Raw genomic sequence first — 22,909 nt, forward strand, 5'->3', positions numbered from 1 at the left:
TATGACCAAATTGGCCCCCTCTTTCCTATGTAAAAAAATGTTATTCCTATTATATCTTCATTTAATTTTGTTTTAATATGTATAATTATTGATTTTGGTCTTAATTTGACCATTATTTTTAACAATATAATTAATTAAAATTAAGCAGAAAAGATTATAATTATTTAACAACATAAAATAAATTAAATATTTTTTTGAAATAAATTAATTGTTTTGAATAAAAGAAATAAAAAAATAAAAATAACATTATTCATTTGGTATAAATTTTGGTGTAATGAATTAGAGATGACTTGATAAGATTGTGTAAAAATTACACCATTTTAATGCAAAAGTTACGCTATTTTAAAGTTTTGGACCGGAGATGGTGTTAGGATCTCAAGTCTCTATCCTTAAGGTTCAGGCCACACTCGGCTCGAACAGCAGTACGGGAGTTGGCGCAACAGGCGAGAGTTCTCAGCAACTCGATAGTAGTGACAAGCATGCTGCGCCAAGTGAGGCCCCAGCCTACCAACTAGTGCACCAGCAGGTGCCATCTGGGGCCCCAGCCCAGCACCAGCATGCACAGTCAGCCCACAGTGCAACCATCTATGTTGCACGGAAACGAAAACGGGAAACGTTTCCGATAGGAAACGGAAACGTGGAAACAGACGTTTTTTTAAAAAAATAAGCATAAATAAGGTTCGAAACGGGAATAGGAAACGTTTCGAAAAAGGGGAAACGACACATATGAGGTGTTTCCGTACAACATAGGCAACCACAAAGGGCCAGCCCAACCCAATAGGATGAAGTCCACCAAACCTGGCCCATCACAGGCCCAGTCCAACAGGCCATCAGCCCATTTTGTCCAGCCCATCAGATGGAGACCAAGAGCCAAGTAAGTTCACTTGATCTGGCTCCTTTAATAGATACATAATTGCATATTTTATGTCTTTCCTTTAATTGTCTTCTTGATTTCCAGCATTGATGTATTGCTTTATTGCTTGCATTCATGTAGATGCTTAAGTTACATTCTCAGCATTCATGTACTTAGCATCTAGAGGGTCAGGGACAACCTATTATAAAAGGCTTTGATCGGCCTTCATTTCAGAACTTTTGATCAATCCAAAAAATGAAATTGCCAAAGTGTTCTTCACACTTTAGATTTCTTTCTTCTATCTTATGATAGTTAGGTAGAAATCATCCTTCCGGGAACTAAAGGCATCCATCAGATGGTCCTACATATTACTGACAACAAAATTAGGAATAAGATGGAGCTGGAGATGGGGTTTGTGGAATCAGTATGGATCGAATTGGGATCGAAAAGTTTTTAATTCGACTATAGAGATTAAATCAATTATCTAGCGGACTAAACCAAACTTACAATATCTAATAAATTAATTTTGTCTCTATTTGATATGAATTTATATATATTATATATATATTTACTTGGTTTGCGGTCCAGACCAGAACATCGGATCGTCATGGTTTGATGGACGGGACCGGTATTTTTAGTCAGGTCTGGCCTGAACTGAAATTTGCACACCCCTGCCGGAGATAGCTTAAACGACAAAACAGTTTCCTGCAAGTGTAAACACAACTAAGAGACAGCACACTGCTCTTCACCTAAATGCCTAAAACAAGTATGACTGCAAGAAAGCTACTCAATTTGGAAAATAGATTTACACAAACTAAAATTTGAAGAAGTTCAGATTCCAATGATTAGAAAGATAATCTCTCTAAATTTGTTGAGTGCCATGTCATCATGGAAAACTTTGCCACGATGGCACAGCAGCAAGGCCTAGTAAGAAAATATAGGTTGTCAGCACCAGCCTTTGGAATTGATACAATCAGATCATAAGAACTTAATCATCTAATTTATTGTTTTGTTTCTGCTAAAGTTCCCTAAAAGACATGCTTTTAGCTAATATGCTTAAGCAATAAAGGTCTTTGAGAGTTTAGTTGGGTGAACATCCAGATATATTAGATACAACAGAACCAGGACTAAAAGTCAGCACAAGAAAGGCACCATGACTGAAGTAATCTCAACCTGAAGCTGAAACAGCTTGTTCGCAGTTTTCTGATTCCAAATCTTTAGCTGTCTCATCAGAAAAGCTAGGAGCCTTTGGGATCAGTCCAAGAAGCTTGAACATGAGCTGATCAGCATCAAAATCATTGTTGGGAGTTGTCAGCAGCTTCTCCCCAGTGAAGATGGAGTTGGCTCCAGCAAGAAAACATAGTGTTTGCTCGGGCATGGAGAATCGGACTCTGCCAGCTGACAGCCTGACCATAGCTTTTGGCATAACAATACGGGCTGTGGCAATCATACGGATCATGTCCCATATCTCAACTGGCTGAAGAAAGCAACACAAACGAGAACCCATTCTATTAGTCCACCAAAATTGAACTCTTGATAATAATTCCACATTCAATCTAGTGCAAGTACATTTTCTAGACCTTCACAATTAGAAGAAATGGTAGACTAGGCGGACATAAGAAAGATCTTCTCATAATAATACAAGCCACAAGGGTCTGGATATACTACAATTCATAGCATTGATTAACTTAATTACAAATAGAAGTTAGGAAAAATTACTATTGTAGCTTGTAGGTTAACTGATTTAATGTGGTCAATCCCGAAGTGCTAAATGGGGTTTTATTAAGTGGCAAACATTCTTTATGGGCTCGAATGCTCAGGAGATGGCAGCAAAGATAAAACCGAATATAACTCCTCCTAGCCATCTTCCAGGAGGTCAGCATAAGACAAGGACCTTATGCTCCAAAGCAGCTGCAGGTTACTTAGCCACTGAGCCTTCATTCTCTTCATTCAGAAATAAATTAGTACTGTGCTGCATGAGCAGATATTCTCAACACATATATTAACAGCATATCTGCATATTATTATTGTTGTGAACATTAAAGATTCTTCTTCTCCATCTATTGCAAATGACTAAAAGACCTCCAGGGCTACTTGTAAAAGTCAGGTGCTATTGACCTGATTAGGGAAGGTTAGAATGCCAGAGGCAAGTCTAAAACTACATACAGTACATGCAGTTTAACTTCCTATAAAATGAAGAAAATAAAGAAAGCATCCGTGGTTAAGTAGAAAGCAGACATAATCATTGAAGTTATAGTGAGGGCAATGCATATATATTTCATTGTTTTGGTTTTGCTGGGAGAACTGGATAAGTTTCCTAACAGTCAGAATATGAGAAATTTTGTTTCACAGTTAATTAATGAGAAATCTCGCACAATTTCTTAAATTCAACATTTTCCACACAAAAAAAAAAAAAACATTTAAGCATGATGTGAACTTATGTGTAGAAAAGGCTAGGAGAGCCAACTAAGAAGTGGAAAAAATACTTACCATGGGGGAAAGCACAAATGAAAAAGGAAAAGGAAAATGTCAGGAAACAATTGACACTAAGAGGTAAGGATACAAGACATGGATAGGGAACCATTGTGTTTCTAAGCAATGAACATGTCCCTGACGAGTGTAGAGGCATTTCTAGTTCTAGAAAGCTTAAAATAATAATAATAACAATAGAGGTCTGAAAACGAGTCAACATTCCTGTTTCTTCAAACTGAAAGCATCAGAAAGCTCACAATTCAAGCAAATTACCAAAGCAAAGATACTATGCGTGTTAAGAGTCAAGAGTGTATAGAATTACCTTCTGGTCTTCCAGAGGTGTGCCTTTCACTGCAACCAGTGCATTGATGGGAACACTCTCAGGATGTGCAGGGAGAGTTGCTAGTGTATGCAACAAGCCAACTCGGTCCTCCTCAGCTTCTCCAAGCCCAATTATTCCTCCTATTAGTATTAACAAAATGACAGCTCATTTATCAATTTGATAAAATCCAGCCCACGAAGGATGTCATTCTTCTTGAAGATCAAATTTTAAAGTTTTAAGTGCTTAAGTCAAGGTTAAAAAAAGAGTACTTAGGAAAACTTACTTTCTATCCTGTTAATTGTCCCTTCTAAAGGTTTTTATTCATTTTTCTAGTGGGATACTTAAGATGTCATATTGGGTTCAATTTATGTCACAGAAGCAACTACTTGAGACATAGATTAATTTTCAAGGAACTTGTAAAGAGGTGACCAAACATGACCTTTTACTGTGGATCCTGTGCTGCAGTATTACTACAACAGCATAAGGTTGTAAAATTGAGGTCGAAGAAGACCCTACATTCTAACTTCTGTACGTACAACAGCATACAAGTCATCTTGCTATAGATAACACATGAAAATATCTGTTAGGAAATCTTGTTCCTTTACTTCTCTACTTTCCTATCATTTAGCTTATCTAAGTGATTGACCTAATATGAGAGTTCTATAAACACATAGCAATACCATGACTTTTCTTTCACTAAACATAAAAAGGCTAATATGATATATCTGACATGAAATGTTGCCGACTTGTCTTAGATGTAGAACCCAAGTGGAGCCTAGCTCACAGGTACAGTAACATTGATATCAACTGAGTTGAACCCTGACATTTCTTAGAAGGTTTGAGCCCTTTATTCAGCTTTGTTCAAAAGGCTATAGACACTGTTACAGTGTGTGTTCAGCTGGCAAGGAACAAACATCTTTCTGCACATACTGGATAGATAATAAAATAAAATGGAAGCTACCCTAGTGGGGAAGCTTTCCAGTTTCCTTTTTATAATAAATCTTGGACAAGTTAAATACCTAACCTATGAACTAAAAATGTCATAACCAAGCAGGTCAAAAAGAAAAATGGAACAACACACAAAACAACTGCACAACGGACGTGAATAGTAGATAATGAACTTCTTGTCAGATCCTCGAGAACCTGGCAATTATCAATTTGGATCTCCTTCCGAATTGACACTGAATGCCGGAAATTCAAGAGAATTTCCAGGAATGAGATGGGCAGATTGATAGAAAAGAGAGAGAAATCAGAAGAATGAGAGGGAGAAAGAGAGAATAGAAGTTTAGAGGGAAATTTAGAGAATGCTCTATCAAATTCTCGATGCCTTTTCCACGAGGGGTGGGGTACAATTTATACCCCTTACCCGAGTACATATAGGTGTTCCCGCCAAGGCTGTTTACAAAATAGCCTAACTACATTCTGTTATTATTCTTTATTCCTCTTCCCACTTGCACCCTTACATTTTACCTAAGTACCCTCTAGGAGGTACGTGACAATATCCCCTCCTTGAGATATTTCTTGTCCTCAAGAAATAGTCAGTAAATTGGCTGCTGGCGGAAATTGTTAGAGCAACTCTAGAAGGTACTCTCAGGTGCTGTCATCTTCATGCTAGTTGGTCCATCTCACCAGCACTTGCATTATGGGTGCCCCTTGGTGGTAGATCACCCATCGATCCACTACAGCTGCTAGTTTTGGAGCTCCTTTGGTCTCCTGCACTCCCAAGGGTAAGTAAGAACTCACCCGTTGTTCTCCTACTGCCTTCTTTAGCAATGACACATGGAAGACCGGGTGTATCTGAGTGTCCTCGAGTAACTATAATTTGTAGGCCACTTTGCCAATCTTGGCTAAAATTAGAAAGGGCCCAAAGTATCTCGGACTTAGCTTGGAGATAGGACCTGTAGTTAGGGACTTTAGGTGAGGCCCCCTCAGTTTCAAGTACACTTCCTCTCCAACTTCAAATTCTCTTTCAATTCTGCCCTTATTTGCCATTTGCTTCATACGATTTTGTGCCATAGCTAGGTTCTTCTTAAGCTGTTGTAGGACCCGTTGCCGTTGTTGTAGGTGCTCATCCACTATTGTGACACTGGTGGGTCCCGGAAGGGCTGGTCGTAGCAGTGGTTTATAGCCAAAGAGGGCCTTGAAAGGGGACATCCGGAGAGCACTGTGGTGGTTGGAGTTATACACCACTGTGTTACTGATAACCATTTGTGCCAGCCTCTTGGATTCTCAAAACACAAACAACGAATGTAAGTTTCCAAGCATTGGTTGACTCTTTCTGTTTGCCCATCTGTTTGGGGATGATAGGCAGTGGAAAGATTCAATTTAGACCCCAAAGATTTCCACAAGGTCTGCCACATAAGGCTGGTGAATATTTTGTCCATGTTCGAGATAATTGTTTTAGACACCCCATGCATCTTAACCACCTGATCTAGCAAAATCCGAGCTACTTCCTAGGCAGAATAGGGGTGAGTGAGGCTTAAGAAGTGACCAAACTTTGTGAACCGGTCTACCACGACAAGGATGCAGTCCTTCCCTTCTGACTTAGGTAGACCTTCTATAAAATCCATCGACATACTCTCCGGGTAGGCCACAGTCTTGTGTTTGCACCATTTGCAAACTTCACAAGCCAGCACGTATTGCATTACTTCTTCCTTTAGCTTTGGCCAATAAAACAACTGTCTCACCTTGTGATAGGTGTTTTGCACGCCCGAATGTCCCTCCATTGGAGTCTCATGCAGAGCCTGGAGTATTCTCTTCTTCAATTCTTCATTGTCCCCTATCACCAATCTGCCCTTATATTCGATCACTCCATTTTCATAGTACCCTGGTTTGCTTTCTGGTTCTACAATTAGTTGTTCCAAGAGACTTTTCACTCGTTCATCCTCATAACTTCTCACTATCTCCTGGCACCAATTAGGTATCATCGTTGTAATAGATGCTACCGTTCCCCCCTCCATACATCTGGATAAGGCATTTGCTGCAACATTCTCTTTTCCCTTCCTATACTGAATTGCATAATCTAAGCTCATAAGCTTTGTCATCCCCTTCTTCTGTAAATGGGTGTGGAGCTTTTGCTACAACAAGAATTTTAGGCTCTAGTGGTCGGTTTTTATGATGAATTGCCTACCTTCCAGGTAATGTCACCACTTATCTACTACAAATATTACTGCAACAGCTCCTTTTCGTAGATGTTGAGGCCTGTGTGGCTCGGAGCCAAGGCTTGGCTTATAAAGGCCAGGAGTCTTCCCTCCTGCATCAAGATAGCCCCTATTCCCACCCCACTTGCGTCAGTTTCCACTACAAAAGCCTTGTCCGATAAGCTTAATACAGGGGCTTCACTCATTGTTTTCTTCAACAATTCAAATGCATCATCTGCTCCAGGACCCCATACAAAGCTGTCATTTTTTAACAAGTCAGTCAATGGTTTACTAATTGTCCCATATCCCTTCACAAATCTTCTGTAATAGCCTGTCAGCCCTAAGAATCCCCTCAAGGCCTTAATTGATGTCGGCCTTGGCCAATTGATCATGGCTGCCACCTTGTTGGGGTCGGTGCTCACTCCCTACCCAGATATCAGATACCCCAAATATTCCACCTGATTTTGTGCAAAGGCACATTTTGACCTCTTGATATACAACCTATTGAGTTTTAAAATCTCGAATGTAGTCCTTAGGTGCTTTAAGTGAAGTTCAAAGGTGGGGCTGCACACCAAAATGTCATCAAAGAATACAAGTATAAAGTCTCAAAGGTGGGGTTCAAAAATTTGGTTCATGAGGGATTGAAAGGTGGCTGGGCAAAGGGCATTACAAGGAATTCGTAGTGGCCTTGGTGGGTGCAGAAGGTCGTCTTATGTATGTCAAGGGGGTTCATCCGGATTTGGTGATAACCGAATCTTAGGTCAAGCTTAGTGAAGATAGTGGCATGGCTTAGTTCATCTGGGAAGTCCTCAATAAGGGGAATAAGGAATTTGTCTTTGATAGTAACCACATTCAATTGGGGGTAGTCTATGCAAAACTGCCATGTACCATCCTTTTTCTTTACTAGCAACACAGGGGAGGCAAAGAGGCTATGGCTAGGCCTGATGAGGGATTTCTGAAGCATCTCTCTAACCAGATTCTCTACAATTGTTTTCTGATTAGGAGGGTATCGATAGGCACGAACATTAATGGGTTCAATATTGGGTTTGAGGTGGATTATGTGGTTAATAGGTCTGGTTGGGGAAAGGGTTACAGGTTCTACAAATAGATTTTCAAACTCAATAAGTAGCATATTAAGGAGGTCAGTTTGATGTATCTCTAGGTTAGTTTGAGGAGTGGTGCTAACGGTTAGCATGAATTCTCCCTCCTCTTCCAACTCTTCATTCCCCTTTTCCACTGCCTAGATTGGAAATAATTGTGTCACCTGATTCAGCTTCTGTCTAAGCATCTTATGTAGCCTTCTCCCTGTTATCATCTTACACATTGCCCATTCTTTGTTTCCTGTTAAGATCATCGGCTTACCCTCTTTCTCAAACTTCACCTCCATCTTGTTAAAATCAAAGCAAATTGGGCTGACTTGCTTCATCTAGTCCACGCCTAACACCACGTCGCACCCTCCTAATTTGAGAAGTCTTAAATCAGCCTCAAATCCCTCTCCTTGCATCTCCCAATAAAATCCGGCACATGCTGATTTGCTTAAGACTTTGCTTCCATTCGCTACAATCACTGACAGTGGTTGTGTTGTAACCAAGGGGCATTTCAATCTTCGGGCTGTGCCTTCATCCAAAAAACTGGGGGTGCTTCCATTGTTAATAAGAATCATTAGCTTATTGTCATTCACATTCCCTTCAACCTTGATGATCTGGATGTTGGTCAAGCCCTTCAGGGCATGCAATGAGTTCTCTCCTCTGCCCTTTTCCTCTTCTCCTTGCTGGAAGGGTGGTTCCTCTTCTTCCTCTACTAACTCCTCCTCTTTTCCTCCTAGCAGTAGGAGTTGCTTCCAACATTGGTGATCGAGAAAGTACTTCTCCCCGCACTTGAAGCACAAATTGGCCTATCTCTTCTGCTCCATGGTCCTCCAATATTGGGTAGTCGATGCTGGTAGCGTCAAATTCTTCCCCCTAGGTGACCCCTCTACCCATCTCCTTACCATAATTCCTCCCTGGAGGTAGGCTTCCTTGAGCAACTCCCTTAGCCACAATCCTCTGTTTCCTCATCAGCGCCTCCACCATTTGCTCGTGGAGCCTAGCGCTATCAACAACATGTTTTAGAGTTCTAAGACAAAGTACCTTCACCATTGGTCTTAGCCCCTCGTTCAAGCCACTTAGGAAGCTTGAAACGAAGTAAGCCTCCGTCAGGTATGGGTTGTGATTGAGCATTAAGGCCTTGAGTTCCTCAAACCGTAGTTGGTAGTCCATCACCGACCCTACCTGTTTGAGCTTATTGAATTCCTCTACTACATCAGATAGGCCTCGATCCCCAAACCTCTCGCACAACTCTTTCATGAATTCCTCCCACCTACACTCTTCTCTGACTTTAGACCACTCTTGGTACCATGCGTCTCCAGCATCATTAAGGTACGTTATTGCCACGGTTACCTTTTGCCTCTCAAGCACCCCATACCATTCAAACACCCATTTGAACCTTCTGATCCACCAGCAAGGGCTAAGACCGTCGAATAGTGGGATTTCCAATTGTGGTAGGGGCATACCTTGTTAGTGATGACCAACCGGAGTCTCTGGTTGCCTTCTCCATCCCAATTTAGCACTTTCCTCATCGCCTTCTGATGTCTCCAGTGGTCTCTGGTTTATCCCCTGATCTCTCGTCACCGGTCCCATCCTTACCTAACCTAGTAGTATGGGATCCATCCCTTGGAGGGAAATTAGGTGAGAGATGCATCTGGTTCTGCCTCACAAACATTACTACGAATGTCTACATTTGCTCCCTTAACTGGACTCCCAGATCATCACGAATCTCCGCGACTACTGTCTCCAATTTTCGATCAATTGCCAAAATAGCCTCATGATTCCGATTGGATCCTAATTCCAACTGATCCACTCTGTTCTGTAGATCATTCGTCGTGGATCCAATCTGCTGCACCTGAGTCTCTAGACTTTTCATTCTCGTTCCCTCAGCCATTGTTGATCACTTCAAACTTCTGCAGCCCAAGCACTACTCTAATACTAAAATTGTCAGATTCTCGAGAACCTAGCAATTATCAATTTGGAGCTCTTTCCGAATTGACATTGAATGTCGAAAATTCGAGAGAATTTCCGAGATGAGACGGGCAGATTGATAGAAAGGAGAGAGAAATCAAAAGAATGAGAGGGAGAAAGAGAGAACAGAAGTTTAGAGGAAAATTCAGAGAATGCTCTATTCAAATTCTCGATGCCTTTTCCATGAGAGGTGGGGTAAAATTTATACCCCTTACCCAAGTACATATAGGCGTTCCCGCCAAGGCTGTTTACAAAATAGGCTAACTACATTATGTTATTATTCTTTATTCCTCTTCCCACTTGCACCCTTACATTCGACCTAAGTACCCTCTAGGTACGTGACACTTGTGTAGCAAGACTTGTATTGAGGACCTCACCAAAGGTTTGAGAGTTAATTACCACTTGTCCTAAAAGAATAAGCTGTTATAGAAGTAGACCAATAATTTACATCAAGCTTCCTAGCATTCTCTAACAGTTGTGTCATGGTTACACGTGAAAGATTAAACCAAGGTGCACTAACACATGGAAAATAAGAGTGGATAGCAAATATAAACAATGGGAAACAAACAATAACAAGAGTTGAACCCAGGCCTTCATGTAATCAAAGTTGTGACACAATGTTAATTTGTGAACTGGCAAAAAAGAAAAAAAAAGGAAATGAAATTGTGACAGTCTTAAGACTCTACTAGTCACAAAAAAGGCCTAAACTATTAAGAAAGGGTTCAACAATTTATATCAAGCTTTACAACTTAGTCAAGGAAATAACCTGAGCAGACGTTGATCCCTGCTTCGCGAACATGCTTGAGTGTCTCAAGGCGTTCATCATATGTTCTTGTGGTTATAATATTAGGGTAATAGTCTCTTGAGGTGTCAAGATTATGGTTATAGGCTGTAAGGCCTGCATTCTTCAGCTCCAGTGCCTGCTGTTTTTCTAGCATTCCCAAGGTGCAGCAGACCTCCATCCCCATATCCCTGGCACATGCATAAAGTTGTGATGTACTTCATACTTGATCAACGAAAGGATTTCAGTAATGCTAAATAGCAAACCAATCAGATGAGACTACTAAAGAAATTACATTTCTTTTGGATAATCCTTTATTAACTATTTCTCATTTGACAAATTCTAAAGGATATGAAAAAAATAGTTTATATATGGTTCCACAGAGCAAAGAGTTTACAACCTATCATATATGCTGTTATGTCACGAAAACATAAAATCATTATACTGCGTCTGGTAGGGTTGCTTACATTTGACCAATCTTATTCAGTACCATATTTTATACTTATCAGCTAATGACTTCTATGCCACAAAGAAGAAAAGCTACAGTAGCCCTGTTCTTTCATAATGCTAAGAAGCTGCAAAAGCATTTTAATACTGTGTTATGGATGATTACCTTATTTCTTTCACATATTCGAGAATATGGTTGAAGTTGGTCTTCCTTCCTATTGTGTCTCTCCATGCAGCACCCATGCAAAACCGAGTGCTACCAGCTTCTTTTGCCTGCCAGTTAACACAGATATGTCCAAATGATGCTACAAGCAAAGAGCAAATGCATTATGCATCAACATGGTAATAAAAGTTGGATACATGTCATATGGGAAATGCTAATCAATCTGCATGATATAATAAGTATCACTGGTTAAAAATGGTCAAGGTAGTACCTAAAGCATAACACACTTGGAAAATAATTATGTATGACAGGAACAAAAGGCGAAACAAGGTTTGTTTACTATGTTTAATAGAGGGATTCGGTCTTAAGATATGTGCTATTCATTGGGCTTGTTTATCATGTACACAAAAACAAAAGGCATAAAAAAAAAGAAATATTTAAGTAAAAACATGAGAAAAGCAAGTGGAGATTAATGAACCATTTGTTTGTTTGATACTCTCGATAGCTGAAGCTTTAAATCCCAAATGGAAAAACCAATAAGATTTCTTTAATTCTTATTTGGCCCCAACCTACCCAGACCATTCAACTAAGGTTCGAAGACTGGAAAGGAGTTCCTCCCTTACAAGATGGGCAACATCATCCAGCTACTCCGTTTTTGTCCATGACTGCTAGACATTTAGAGATTAAATAAAAAGAACTCATAAAATCAGCTCAAGAATGATAGAGGAACTGTACCTTTTGAGCTGCCTGCAGAACAGCATCCTTGTTCATAAGCTTTTGGGCTTTTAGACCTGTATTATACCTGGAGGATTGAGGACAATACGAACAATCCTCGCTGCATCCACCAGTTTTAATAGAAAGAAGAGTACACTGCTGCACTTCTCTGAAGTTGTGAGCATGTCGATGAACTTGGGCCTATAAAGAATGGATTGTAAACCAAATTAACAAGCTTTCTATTAGAATTAACAACACGATGGCATTGCCGCATTCCCATTTGTCAAAACCTTACAGATTAACATGAAATCTCAGAAATATAACTGAAAATCGCTACTTTCTCTCGCTTCCACAACTTGGAACAGAGCCACAGTTTGAATTACAGATGAGCCACAGTTTGAAACTTGCTAAGCGAGTTTCATTGTTTCATCTTTCACAGGAAAGGTTTCTGCTCTACAATTTTGATTTTAGATTTTTCAGCAAACAAACAAGGGAGAACAGAGTAAAGTTAATACAGGTGGAGCGGTTACCCCGTGAAAGAGGAGATCCAGAAGAGGGGAGTGGAAAATGGAGTAGATCTGGTCTCGGGTCCAGTCGTTTCTCGGACCTTCTCTAATGGTTCGCTCCGCCTCAATTGCTGCAGCCGAAGCCAAAGAAGCAGCAGAAGAATAGTGCGATAAATGCAGGTTCATAAACATCCACGGCGACGGCCTTCCATTTCGACGAATTGCTGATTTAATCGTCAGCATCATCTCTCTATCTCTTTCTCTCTACCCGTATCTGCAACTCGACTTATGAAAAATTCAGAGAGAGAGAGAATGAAGGAAGCAGAAATTGCAAGCACAATTACTGGACGATGAAGAAGCCGAAACCTAGCCGTCCTCCTCCTCCTCCTGCTTCTTCCCTTCCCTTCCCTTCCCTTAGATACGCCACTGGTCGCGGGCCATGCCATAGGGATGACACTTCATATTATATTATAAATCATCGATACAAAACAGCTCTCTATTTCCATCGAACAATTGCTGCTTTGTTAACCAAAGCCCACAAAAATTGACCTTACCATGTCAAAATCAAATTACAGTCTCCATACTGCACCCCACATTTCTCATTCTCAGTTGGTCAAGAAAAGCTGGCACTTGATGAATGATAGGATCTGCTTTCAGTTTCGGAGAATCAAACCAACTCCCACTGGCTGCTCCACCACCACCACGGTTGGAAACTTTTCTAAATTAGAAACATCCTTCCCCTTTCGTCTTACTATTTAAAATTATTGCACGATTTCATAGAATGTATAAAATTTGCTCAAATTTTGTTAATGTATTTTCATATTTTTGTACATAATTATTTAAATTTTTTATTATTTCAATTATTACTTGTATTTTTATATTTAATTTAATTTTTATATTTTATTTTTTTATATGATAATTTAAATTTTTCGTTGAAAAAAAATAATAAATTCACTTATCTTACTTTATATTTTTTTATATATTAAAATATAAAAATTAAATTAACTTAAAAATACATATACAAATATATAATTAAAATAACAAAAAATCGAAAGATCATACTAAAAAAAATTAAAATATAAAAAATTAAATTAAATCCAAAATACAAATTTAGAAAAACAATTGAAATAATAAAAAATTAAATAATCATACAAAAAAAACATAAAAATATATGATTGGCCAATAAAATTTACATCAAAATTTTATGAATTTTAAAAATAAATTTCTTCATAATATACACTTAACTTTTATTTTTAATATTGTTTTATATTTTATAAATAAAATATAAACTATTAATATGTAAAAATTTAAATGTGTTGCTTAATATTAACTGTCAAGAGACAAAATTACCCCTACTTGCCTAAATTAATCATTAAACCACTATTTGCCTCAAAACAATATTCCAGTCGTGGAGTGAGTGAAACCCAATGAGATTATTTTTATTTTTTATTATAAAATGTGAAAAACTCAAAAAATCTCTTTACCAACTTACCCTCCTCATCCTCTAAAACTCACAATCCCCGTGTTTAACGATCTTGAGAACAAACAAATTTGCCGCAAATCAAAACTCAAAAAATGTGACCTCTCAAATAGACAAATTCATCACAATTGATTGCACATTCTCGCACAATAGCAAAATCAAACCCATAATCTTGCAGTATTTTAAACTCCCATACACGTGCAATGAACTGTCTATAATACCCCGAATGGTTATTTTATTCTAGGATTAGATAAAACCGAATAGTGGGTTAAACTAAACAAGGGATAATGTCACAATCAAGATAATACTTCTTAGGCTATCCTTCAACCAAACGTGCTGTTACAGACTAAAAAGCTTTCCCAAAAAGGCAGCAATGAACTTAGACATGGGAAGGCATTGTTTAACTACACTCCAACCTCAATCATCCATTTAAGTCACAAACAGGAAAAATAATTGATCCACAATTACAAGTTGATTGTTTGGCAAGCACCAAGTCTACTAACATCATCCCAACCAACCATGCCCCAGGAAGCATGACAGCAAAACGCACAAATACTCCACAAAATCAAGCTCGGTTAACAGATGCATTGAATATAATACACAAAAGAAAAGACCACCTTGCCATGAAAAGACAACATATTATACATCATAAAGATCCTCTGCAAGCAATTTTCGAAGCATTGTTTCCTTGCATTGTTGTGTAGTTGGCGTTTCTTACAGTAACAACTCTCATTCTCAGCTGTCGATTGTGTCTAGGGATTAGGCAAAACACATTTCACAATGTATCTCATGGGCTCTTTCGTGTCAAAAACCATTCTTCGAATGATTCCCTAATGACACCATACAACATCATCATGTCAGGCAACGTGATTAGGCAGCTCAACAGTCCTGGTCAAATGCGACAAACATAGCTATAATTTCATGCACTTCAAGAGAGTTGTCTCTTTTAAGTACTTCCATCACCAATTCTGCGGTGTGGAGTGATTAGGGTACAAAATAGGGGGAGGGAAACAAACTCAAGTGCATTTCTACATTCTATAAGTTGCCTGGAGGGTTTATAGGTCTTCAGGAACAACTGAACCATACAGATGTTCAACCTGAATAGAAATTGATGAACATACCGTGCGTAAGAAAAATAATAATGATAAATCATAGCTAGAAAGAGCCAAAAACGCACATGTTTGAATCAGTTTAAAAAGAAACAAATGATGTGCAGGGTTTGCTTTTGTTGGCTCTACTTGTCAAACTCCCTGCCGTGATTCATGAGTTTGGAGCCTCTATTTGGAAGAGGAAAGATATCAAGGAAGAATTCAAACTCACAAACCCCAGTTTTTTGGCATAAAACCAGAGGAGAAATAGGACAGCCACCTTCTCAATGTTGCACTAAAAGTTTGCCATCAGTTGCAGATTTCCAGCTACTTCAAATGCAACTCCCAGCCACCTGACCGAAAAATATTTGGATCTAAAAAATTTAAGTGGCAAATCATGAGGGTAATTAAATTCTGAGGATAAAAAAAAATCAATGTGAAGCACAAGAAGCCCCCGCCTAGTGGGAATAAACATTGGCGTAGTTGTTATTGATGTTGTGCAAACAAAAATAGCAACAGGGAACTGGAACATGGCACATATTAAGCTGTCATTTATATCTCGAACAATATAGTGGAGTTCATCTCTATTCAATTGCACTGAATTTTATATTCAATCATTAAGTATGCTCTCTCAATGCTTTTGTCAAAGAAAACACAAACACCGTAATTCTTCTGGTAAGTAAATCTCATAATGAGTTTAAAGCCACGATCACCATTAAGAACCGATGCTTAGAAGCACACACCACAATTGTCTTTCTTCTGCAGATGATGTAGTCACTGTCTTAACATGGCAAGGAGCATCTTTAATGATATATCTAAAAAAGGATTGGGATAAGAAATCATACACACTGGCACAAAAAGTAAATAACTTTCCTTCAATTTTCATTTGTTGCAAATTTCAAACTAAAAATTTGCGGTTTAAGAGTTCAGCTTTAAAGACCAACAAAAACTTCCACCTTATGTTCATTGTCCATCAATCTAGGAGGCATACTTTACTCTGCCAATCCTGGGCACAGAGAGATGTAACATGTCAACTGTGTTGGAAATGTAAATTAGCTAATATTTCACATGCAATGGAGGATCTTGCAAACCTCTAAAAATACATAAGAAGCATCTTAAAATTGTTCTAAGACTGAAGCATTGAGTTGGGAGGCTTTTACGAAGTAAAGCCACCCTCCTAGAGGCTTTGTCAAGCTTAATTTTGATAATTTAAATAATGTTTCCTAAAGTCTTTTTTGCTTACTCTAATTAGGTGTTAGGGTTTTATTCATAGTGTTTAGGTTTTATATATACTCTCCTAGTATTATTATTAATACTTTTAGATTTTTGTTCAGTTTCGTAATAGGAAAAGGATTTCCTAATCTTAGTAAGAACAGGTCACTAGAAATTTATAAATACTATTGCAATATCTCTTTCTCGTAAGTGAATGAATATCTTCAGTTTTCTCTAAGCATTGATACTTTCTTTGAATTGTGTGATGCAATTATAACCCTAGGTGCGATGCCTAAAAGATATCTTTCTCTTTCGCTCTGGTCTTTCAATCTCTGCTTCTTTTTTTCATAACCCTACTTCCAACCCTATTCTCAGTCTCAGCCTCAATTTTCATCTTTTCAGCCTCCTTTTACTTCTACATTGCCCCCAACGCATTGCATATCAAAATTCTAGCTTTTTTCAACAATTTCCCCTACCATTCTAACTCTCATAAGCCTCCCATCAGTCTTAGTAGGATTCCAGATCTGTCCTACATCAATAATGTTTGTAACTTGAAAACCTTGTGAGCATATATTCTAGCAGAGCATGATATCAGACCATCATAAAGGCCAAGAGCAGATGAAAAGAAAAATTACTCTGTCAGCAATTGGATATATACTATTGAGTCATGACTCCTGTCATATACATAAAAATAAGAGATTATAAAAAGGAAAGTGATGAACATGATCTTCAGCAGTGCATAAACCTGTCACATATATTAAGATGCACAAATTGCCAAAGTCACTACACTTAATAGCCTGATATAAACTAAAGACTTGGTGGTAATTCCCAGTATGAACCTAAACAACATGATGCACCAACAACGTGCAGCAAAATTACTATTGAAGTGTATTATTTTATCATTTTTAGAGGGGTACATTAAACTGCTAACAGAGTGGATGAGCAGAATGAGGCAAAAATTAGAAAAGAAAGGAAGGATGCGAATTAAGTTTGGGATAATATGCATTTCAGGAGGATATATTGGTTAATACACTCCTATTTTATGTTTTCATAGAAACAACAGAAAAAGATATGGATCTCCCTATGATCTAATCCATTTTAAAGCTGCTTAATAAATTCCTCATTTTCAGGAAGAGAACACACAATCATATTTTTTACAAAATAGAGCACTATTTTAATAAAAATATTTCAATCAAGTCCCCTTGAGGTAGAGGAAAAGGTGCATGCACCCCAATGACATGTTTTAACCTAATGGATTCAGGTGTATCCAACATGGTATCATAGCAAGCAACGATCCTGAGTTCAAAACTCACCACAAACCCAATATTTAACATGCTGGACATGCTTGGGCCAGTTATGGAGTGAAGCCTGACCACATGTGAGGGGGTGTGTTGAAAGTAAAAATAATAATACAAAAAATAAAGTTAACCCTCTATCTAATAGTATAAACTTTTAGATGAAATGGTGGTTAACAATTCAACACTATGTTTAGTAGAGAACCATTGGTTGAACTGGCGGTTCTCTACAACACTTAAAAAATTCTAGGTTCTTGATATAAAGGGATGAAGCAAGAGGTGCTATTTGAACCAGCAGATCTTAGGAAGCAATCACAATCAAAATGCATATACATTTTGGTTATGGCAGCTTTAAGGATTGTAGATGCTTTGTAAGACTATCCGTACACACACACACACCGATGTGAGAGATTACTTGCTTTCCTCAAAATAAACAATGCCCAGTAGCCCTGGGTTTCAGAAGCTAATGAATCCCTAAAAATTGACTTGAAAAACTAAATAACTCACTTTAACCCAATACAGTAACTGAAATGCAGACTTCATATTCACAGACCACATATTGCTGCATTGCCATTAATGAAAAACCCCTGGTTAAACCACTAGCTCTTTAAGTCATAACACTTGAGAAAAAAAAAAAAATTAAGAGTTGAAGAGAACCACTGTTCTCTGCTGAGTACAGCCACATTGGCCTTTCTTCCAGCATAGCTTGTGTGAAATGGTGCTAGATTGGTAATATTTTCAAACTGATAGTATTTTCATAATTATTTATTAAATAGTGCTATTTTTGTAAAAAGATTCACATAATCAATCATGACACCAAAAATAAAGAAAAGGTATAGATCTATTGACCGTCTATCCATTTTAGGGCTGCTTAAGTGAATTCCTTACTTTCAGGAAGAGAACATACACTAATCAACCATAACTGCCAACAAAAGACATTATCCTATCTATGATGTACCATATGACCATAAAACATCACATGAGCAACCAATCAATACAAAGAAAAGCCCTTCCTATATAACTGAACTCAAATACCAATTCTTCCTTGTTCAGTTGTTCTCCTTTTACATTAACTGCTAAATTATTAGTACAACAAAGTTCAAATAGAACTATTCTCTGAGGCACTAGAATGCTCACCTGGGGCTACGAAATGTATGCACAATAACAGATCCTATCTTTTTGTCATTGCCTTTCACATGTAGTAAGCCACATATATCTCAATATACTTGAGATTACAATATATCAAACCCAAAAAATCCTCTAAATTATTCTCCTTGCCATATTTTCAATATCCTAACAGCTTTGGTGCCCATTTCATCCTCCAAAATTTGCAATTCAGTAAGCTGTATTAAATGGATAAGTTGTACATTGATTTCATCTAACTAATTTGGTATGATCCAAAATAGATTTAATAGGAGTCCTTATATCAATTAGCCATCATTAAAAAAAAAAAAACAAAACAAAAGGCAAAGTTCTGGAAAGGTTCATACCATACACACAGATCACAGTTTTTAAGAAAGTAAAGCAAAACCAACATAAAAGGATACCCAAACAAGGCAAGCAAGAGATAGTAAATGTTTACCTTCAGCACATGAAACTCCATACTTCCAAGGACCCTCACCATTCACCCCAAAAAATCTCCTTTCTTTCTTATGGCAAGAAACATCACTTTACAATTCTCCACACTGATGTGCTGCATCAAGCCTGAAGTTCTCAGTCACAGTTTTCTTCTTCAACCATAACACTGTCTCCATTTTCCTTCAATGAAGCTCTTCTTTTGGCTTGAATCTGGTGCACACATTCTGCTACTATGACATGGAATCTTGGAGCAACCTTGCTTGATGAAGAGGCATGGAGACCTGCCTTCTTCAGCAAGCGCTGAGCTTTCTGAAGGTGGACATTGCAAAATGCGGGAACCCTGGCCCGCAATATAGGCCTTCCACAGGTTATTGGTCCAGCCTGTGCACTAGATAACCAACATCATGATTAGCAAAAAAAAAAATCTCAAGTAGTACTTCATGGATCAACATAATTATACAAGGGACAAAAACATCACATAGTCAGTTAATGAATGGTGTAGTGCTATATTTGCAGTGCTTAATATGTCAAGAAACATGCCACCTGAAATTTTCAGAAAAAAACTATCCACTAATCTACAATCCTTGACTTCCAGAACAGCCCAGGAGTACAGAGCACTTCAAAATATTTAACATCTGAAAGAAAAAAGAAACTTCAATTCATCATTCATTGTACTACAATTCATATAGAAGGTCAAGTCTTGATGCTCGGAAACTCCTATAGTAATTAGCAAATTGTAAGACCTTTACCAAAAAAAATTAAAACTGTGTGTGTGTCTGTCTGTCAGTGAGTACAAGGGGGCCAGAGCAATGAAACAGTGAAACAGAACAGAATCTACAACAATGTTAAGTCTTATAGTTGTCTTATAAAATTTTCTTTTTGGCTTTAACAAAATCTCACAATCACCTAAGGCGTTGAATGCAGTTTTATATTTTAAGCATATTGTGAATTCCAAGAGTAACATCCTTGTTAATCCATATTTTTGGATTATTAATCCAAGAAACTGGGATGAAAAAAAAAATGAACTGTGTGCTTCATACACAACAGCTTGAAACTGAGACTTGACTGCCAATTGAGAAATAAATGGCCTGGTCAAAATTTAGATCTTTAGGCAAAAGCCCTTTATTTCCATCCTTTTGAGCAGTTATTAGAGATATTCATAAAAATTGACTCATTAGACTATTGCCAATGCATTCACCTTTTGCATGAGAAAAATCTCAACACATAAGGCACTGTGGCAATGTATCTCATATGTGTAGGATATGTTACCTGATCTCTCTATTGGGCATTATGTACTACTACAGTGCTGTTGAATTTTGTTTCCTACCAATGAAGCTGATCAGGCATCTTTCATGTAACACCTACAATAAACAAGGAAAGGAGAAAGAGGAGGGAAAGACAGTTTGGGGGGGGGGGGGGGGGGGGGGGGGGAGATGCACTCACAAATAAAGAGTTCTAATTTATGACAAAACTGAGCCAACCTATCCATTAACGGAGGAAATTCTACATTAAGTGGTAGGTTCCTTGAACTGGTAGTATTCAAAGCACTTGATAAATACAGCCAACCATCATATTAGAATTTTTTTTGTTCAAAGCTATTACTATTTATTAAAGAAAATATTACTGGCTTACTACTACTCCTAAATTATTTATCAAAACACTACAGGTTGTTTTACATCAGCATAAAACTGTTGGTCAAACAAGTACTTCCTTAAAAGGACTGGTGCTTCAACCAGTGGTTCTTTAAAAAGAAAATAATCACTAGTTCAACCAGTGGTTTTAACTTGAAGAGTAATAGTTCAGAAATTAATTTGATTTTGGTAGTAATTTAGTAAATTTTTTTATAAATAGTAGTAGTTTTGAAGAAAAATAAGCATACCGCACCAAGCCAGTAAGTCAACTTTGTTGTCAGTGTCCCAGCTCTCATTATTTCAAGACCCAAAAAGCACTTACGGAAAACTTTAATGCAGCTGAGTTTAGAATTTAAAGCCAAGTACAAATTTTGCATAACAATTTAAAACTTCAAATCACCTTCTATTGAGCTCATTCAGCATTCAATGATATATCAGGTCTCCAAACCTACATCATATACTTAATTTTAAGTCAAACTCGACTACCTTTAAAAAAAAAAAAAACTTCTAGTAAAAGATCCATTAAAGTTATTGGGGAATTTTCACGCATCCCTAATCCACAACAAAGAAAGTGAAAGAGATTATATCCAACCTGGACATATCTGGATAACGTTGACAAGCAAGTTAACTGAGATATGAATGTATCAGCAAATATAATTTGGAAATCCAAGTTAAATTCTAAGACACAATAAGATACGAATCAAACTCCACCACAGAGACTCTGGCACCTTGTAAGAAAATAGCAGCACAATAAACTATTCAAAAAGGCATAACATTCAAAAGAAAAGCTATCCAAAATTTGAACCAAGCTGTAGACCCATATTCACTATAGATTAGGATCACATGAACTGAATATGGACCAGCCTGTGGACTTGAGAAGGAACGGTAGACTCTCAACTAGGTGAAAACGACCTTCCAAAATTTTAAACTAGGGTCTAGATCCATGGCTCAGCGTCTCAGCTATTCCTAGGGCCCCATTCAGAGCCAACAAAACACAGATAAATACTATAAATTTCCAAACATAAAAGGAGAAAAATAAATCCGGGTTAAGACGCAGCGCTGTGTTAGGTCAAAACCCCAGAAAGAATCATTTCAATTAAAGTTGAATCCTCTAAGTACGATAAGTATAGCTACATAAAGAAAATTTCTCTTACCCCAAAAGGAATTTAATAATTTCTTATGGTTGGAACTTGAGAAGGGAGAGAAGACAGTAAAACTAAAAAAGTTTCCTCCTTCGGTGTTCGGTTATGGAGAGGAGAGGAAATGGAAATGAATTGGGAAATACATTTTTCTTCTGGGTTTTCTTTACCTTCTAACTCCCATATGCGTAGCAATTGTTACTCCGTTATTTTCTTTCCAATTTTCCCTTCGAAATCAAGTAGGGAAAGTCATCTTTTAGTTCCCTCTCTCTATGTTTTCTCTTCTATTTCCCCAAATTCCAAATAGGGTAAGCAGAAATCCAGAAAAAGAAACGGAAGAGCTAAGAAATGGAAGAGAAATGAGAGTCTGAAACCTCTTGATGACGTATTCGCAGGGCTTGTAGAGGACTTGCTTAGGGTCCGAGAGAATGTGGAGATGACAGAACCTCGTAAGGGCCATGGCCTTGAGCGAGCAGCCGTGGAAGGCGCACAGAGCGTTCGCCTCAACCGCGTCGTGCGAGACTTCCTTTTCCTTCTCCTTTTCCTTCTCTTGCTCAACCCTAAACGGAGAGCGGCCAAACTTCCAGATGTACTCTCTGTGTTTTGCCCTAATTTCTTCCATCATGGCCCAATAATGGGTGCTGTAGACCTTAGTGAGCTGGTTGAGGTTGTGCAGGCGGCGCCGGATGACTTCCTCGCGAGTGAGGTGAGAGGAATTGGAGAGGTAAACGTCTTCCGGGGCGGGTTTTATAGGGAGAGATGAGGAATTAGGGTTTCGGTCGCCGGATTTTGAGGCGGTGACCCTAGGGCTTGTGAAGCCCGATGGAACAGCTGCGAATCCCAAATTGGGTTGCTTTGACGGTGATGAGTGTCGCTGGAGGCGGTGCTGAGAGGAAGCCATCGCGCAGAGAGAGAGAGAGAGAGAGAGGCAGACAGATAGAAGTGACTTCGAGTGAAATGCGCAGAGTCCGGCCTCTGAGAAGGTGTCGCGACTCTGACCGTGAACATCTCAGGCTATTTGTGTTTGGCAAG

At 38.3% G+C, this 22,909-nt stretch overlaps 2 protein-coding genes across 7 annotated transcripts; both read right to left on the minus strand.

The window, feature by feature from the left end:
- Positions 1 to 1,695: 1,695 nt before the first annotated feature.
- Positions 1,696 to 13,148, minus strand: LOC127811841 (biotin synthase, mitochondrial). 3 transcript variants are annotated; one of them, XM_052352028.1, is made up of 7 exons: positions 12,821 to 13,148; positions 12,479 to 12,728; positions 11,970 to 12,149; positions 11,238 to 11,344; positions 10,610 to 10,815; positions 3,648 to 3,787; positions 1,696 to 2,330 (listed from the first exon to the last, which is right to left on the minus strand). In XM_052352028.1, exons 2-7 carry the CDS (start codon positions 12,698 to 12,700, stop codon positions 2,022 to 2,024), a joined length of 1,164 nt encoding a protein of 387 aa, XP_052207988.1. In that variant the 5' UTR covers positions 12,701 to 12,728; positions 12,821 to 13,148; the 3' UTR covers positions 1,696 to 2,021. The 3 variants fall into 3 exon arrangements, with proteins under 3 accessions (XP_052207988.1, XP_052207986.1, XP_052207987.1); XM_052352026.1 differs by having other exon boundaries at positions 12,799 to 13,148; XM_052352027.1 differs by having other exon boundaries at positions 12,479 to 13,148.
- Positions 13,149 to 13,699: 551 nt separating this feature from the next.
- On the minus strand, positions 13,700 to 22,909 carry LOC127811902 (uncharacterized). Of its 4 annotated transcripts, none has more exons than XM_052352098.1 (4): positions 22,252 to 22,909; positions 19,112 to 19,495; positions 15,303 to 15,396; positions 13,700 to 15,031 (listed from the first exon to the last, which is right to left on the minus strand). In XM_052352098.1, the coding sequence occupies exons 1-2, from the start codon at positions 22,776 to 22,778 to the stop codon at positions 19,243 to 19,245; spliced, it is 780 nt and encodes a 259-aa protein (XP_052208058.1). In that variant the 5' UTR covers positions 22,779 to 22,909; the 3' UTR covers positions 13,700 to 15,031; positions 15,303 to 15,396; positions 19,112 to 19,242. The 4 variants fall into 4 exon arrangements, with proteins under 4 accessions (XP_052208058.1, XP_052208055.1, XP_052208057.1 ...); XM_052352095.1 differs by having other exon boundaries at positions 13,706 to 15,031; positions 15,303 to 15,375; positions 22,252 to 22,908; XM_052352097.1 differs by having other exon boundaries at positions 13,707 to 15,396.

This window comes from Diospyros lotus, chromosome 10, assembly GCF_014633365.1.
Source record: "Diospyros lotus cultivar Yz01 chromosome 10, ASM1463336v1, whole genome shotgun sequence".
Lineage (NCBI taxonomy): Eukaryota > Viridiplantae > Streptophyta > Magnoliopsida > Ericales > Ebenaceae > Diospyros > Diospyros lotus.

What these genes read in the sequence shown, in the direction of transcription:
- LOC127811841 (XM_052352028.1), bottom strand. Translation starts at nt 12,700, where the DNA reads ATGATGCTGACGATTAAATCAGCAATTCGTCGAAATGGAAGGCCGTCG. An exon ending in AGGGATCAACGTCTGCTCAG is followed by an intron (nt 3,788 to 10,609) that starts GTTATTTCCTTG and finishes TAATACTAATAG; the next exon opens with GAGGAATAATTGGGCTTGGA. An exon ending in CACCTCTGGAAGACCAGAAG is followed by an intron (nt 2,331 to 3,647) that starts GTAATTCTATAC and finishes TGCTTTCTTCAG; the next exon opens with CCAGTTGAGATATGGGACAT.
- LOC127811902 (XM_052352098.1), bottom strand. Translation starts at nt 22,778, where the DNA reads ATGGCTTCCTCTCAGCACCGCCTCCAGCGACACTCATCACCGTCAAAG. An exon ending in TGCGAATACGTCATCAAGAG is followed by an intron (nt 19,496 to 22,251) that starts GTTTCAGACTCT and finishes TTGGTTATCTAG; the next exon opens with TGCACAGGCTGGACCAATAA.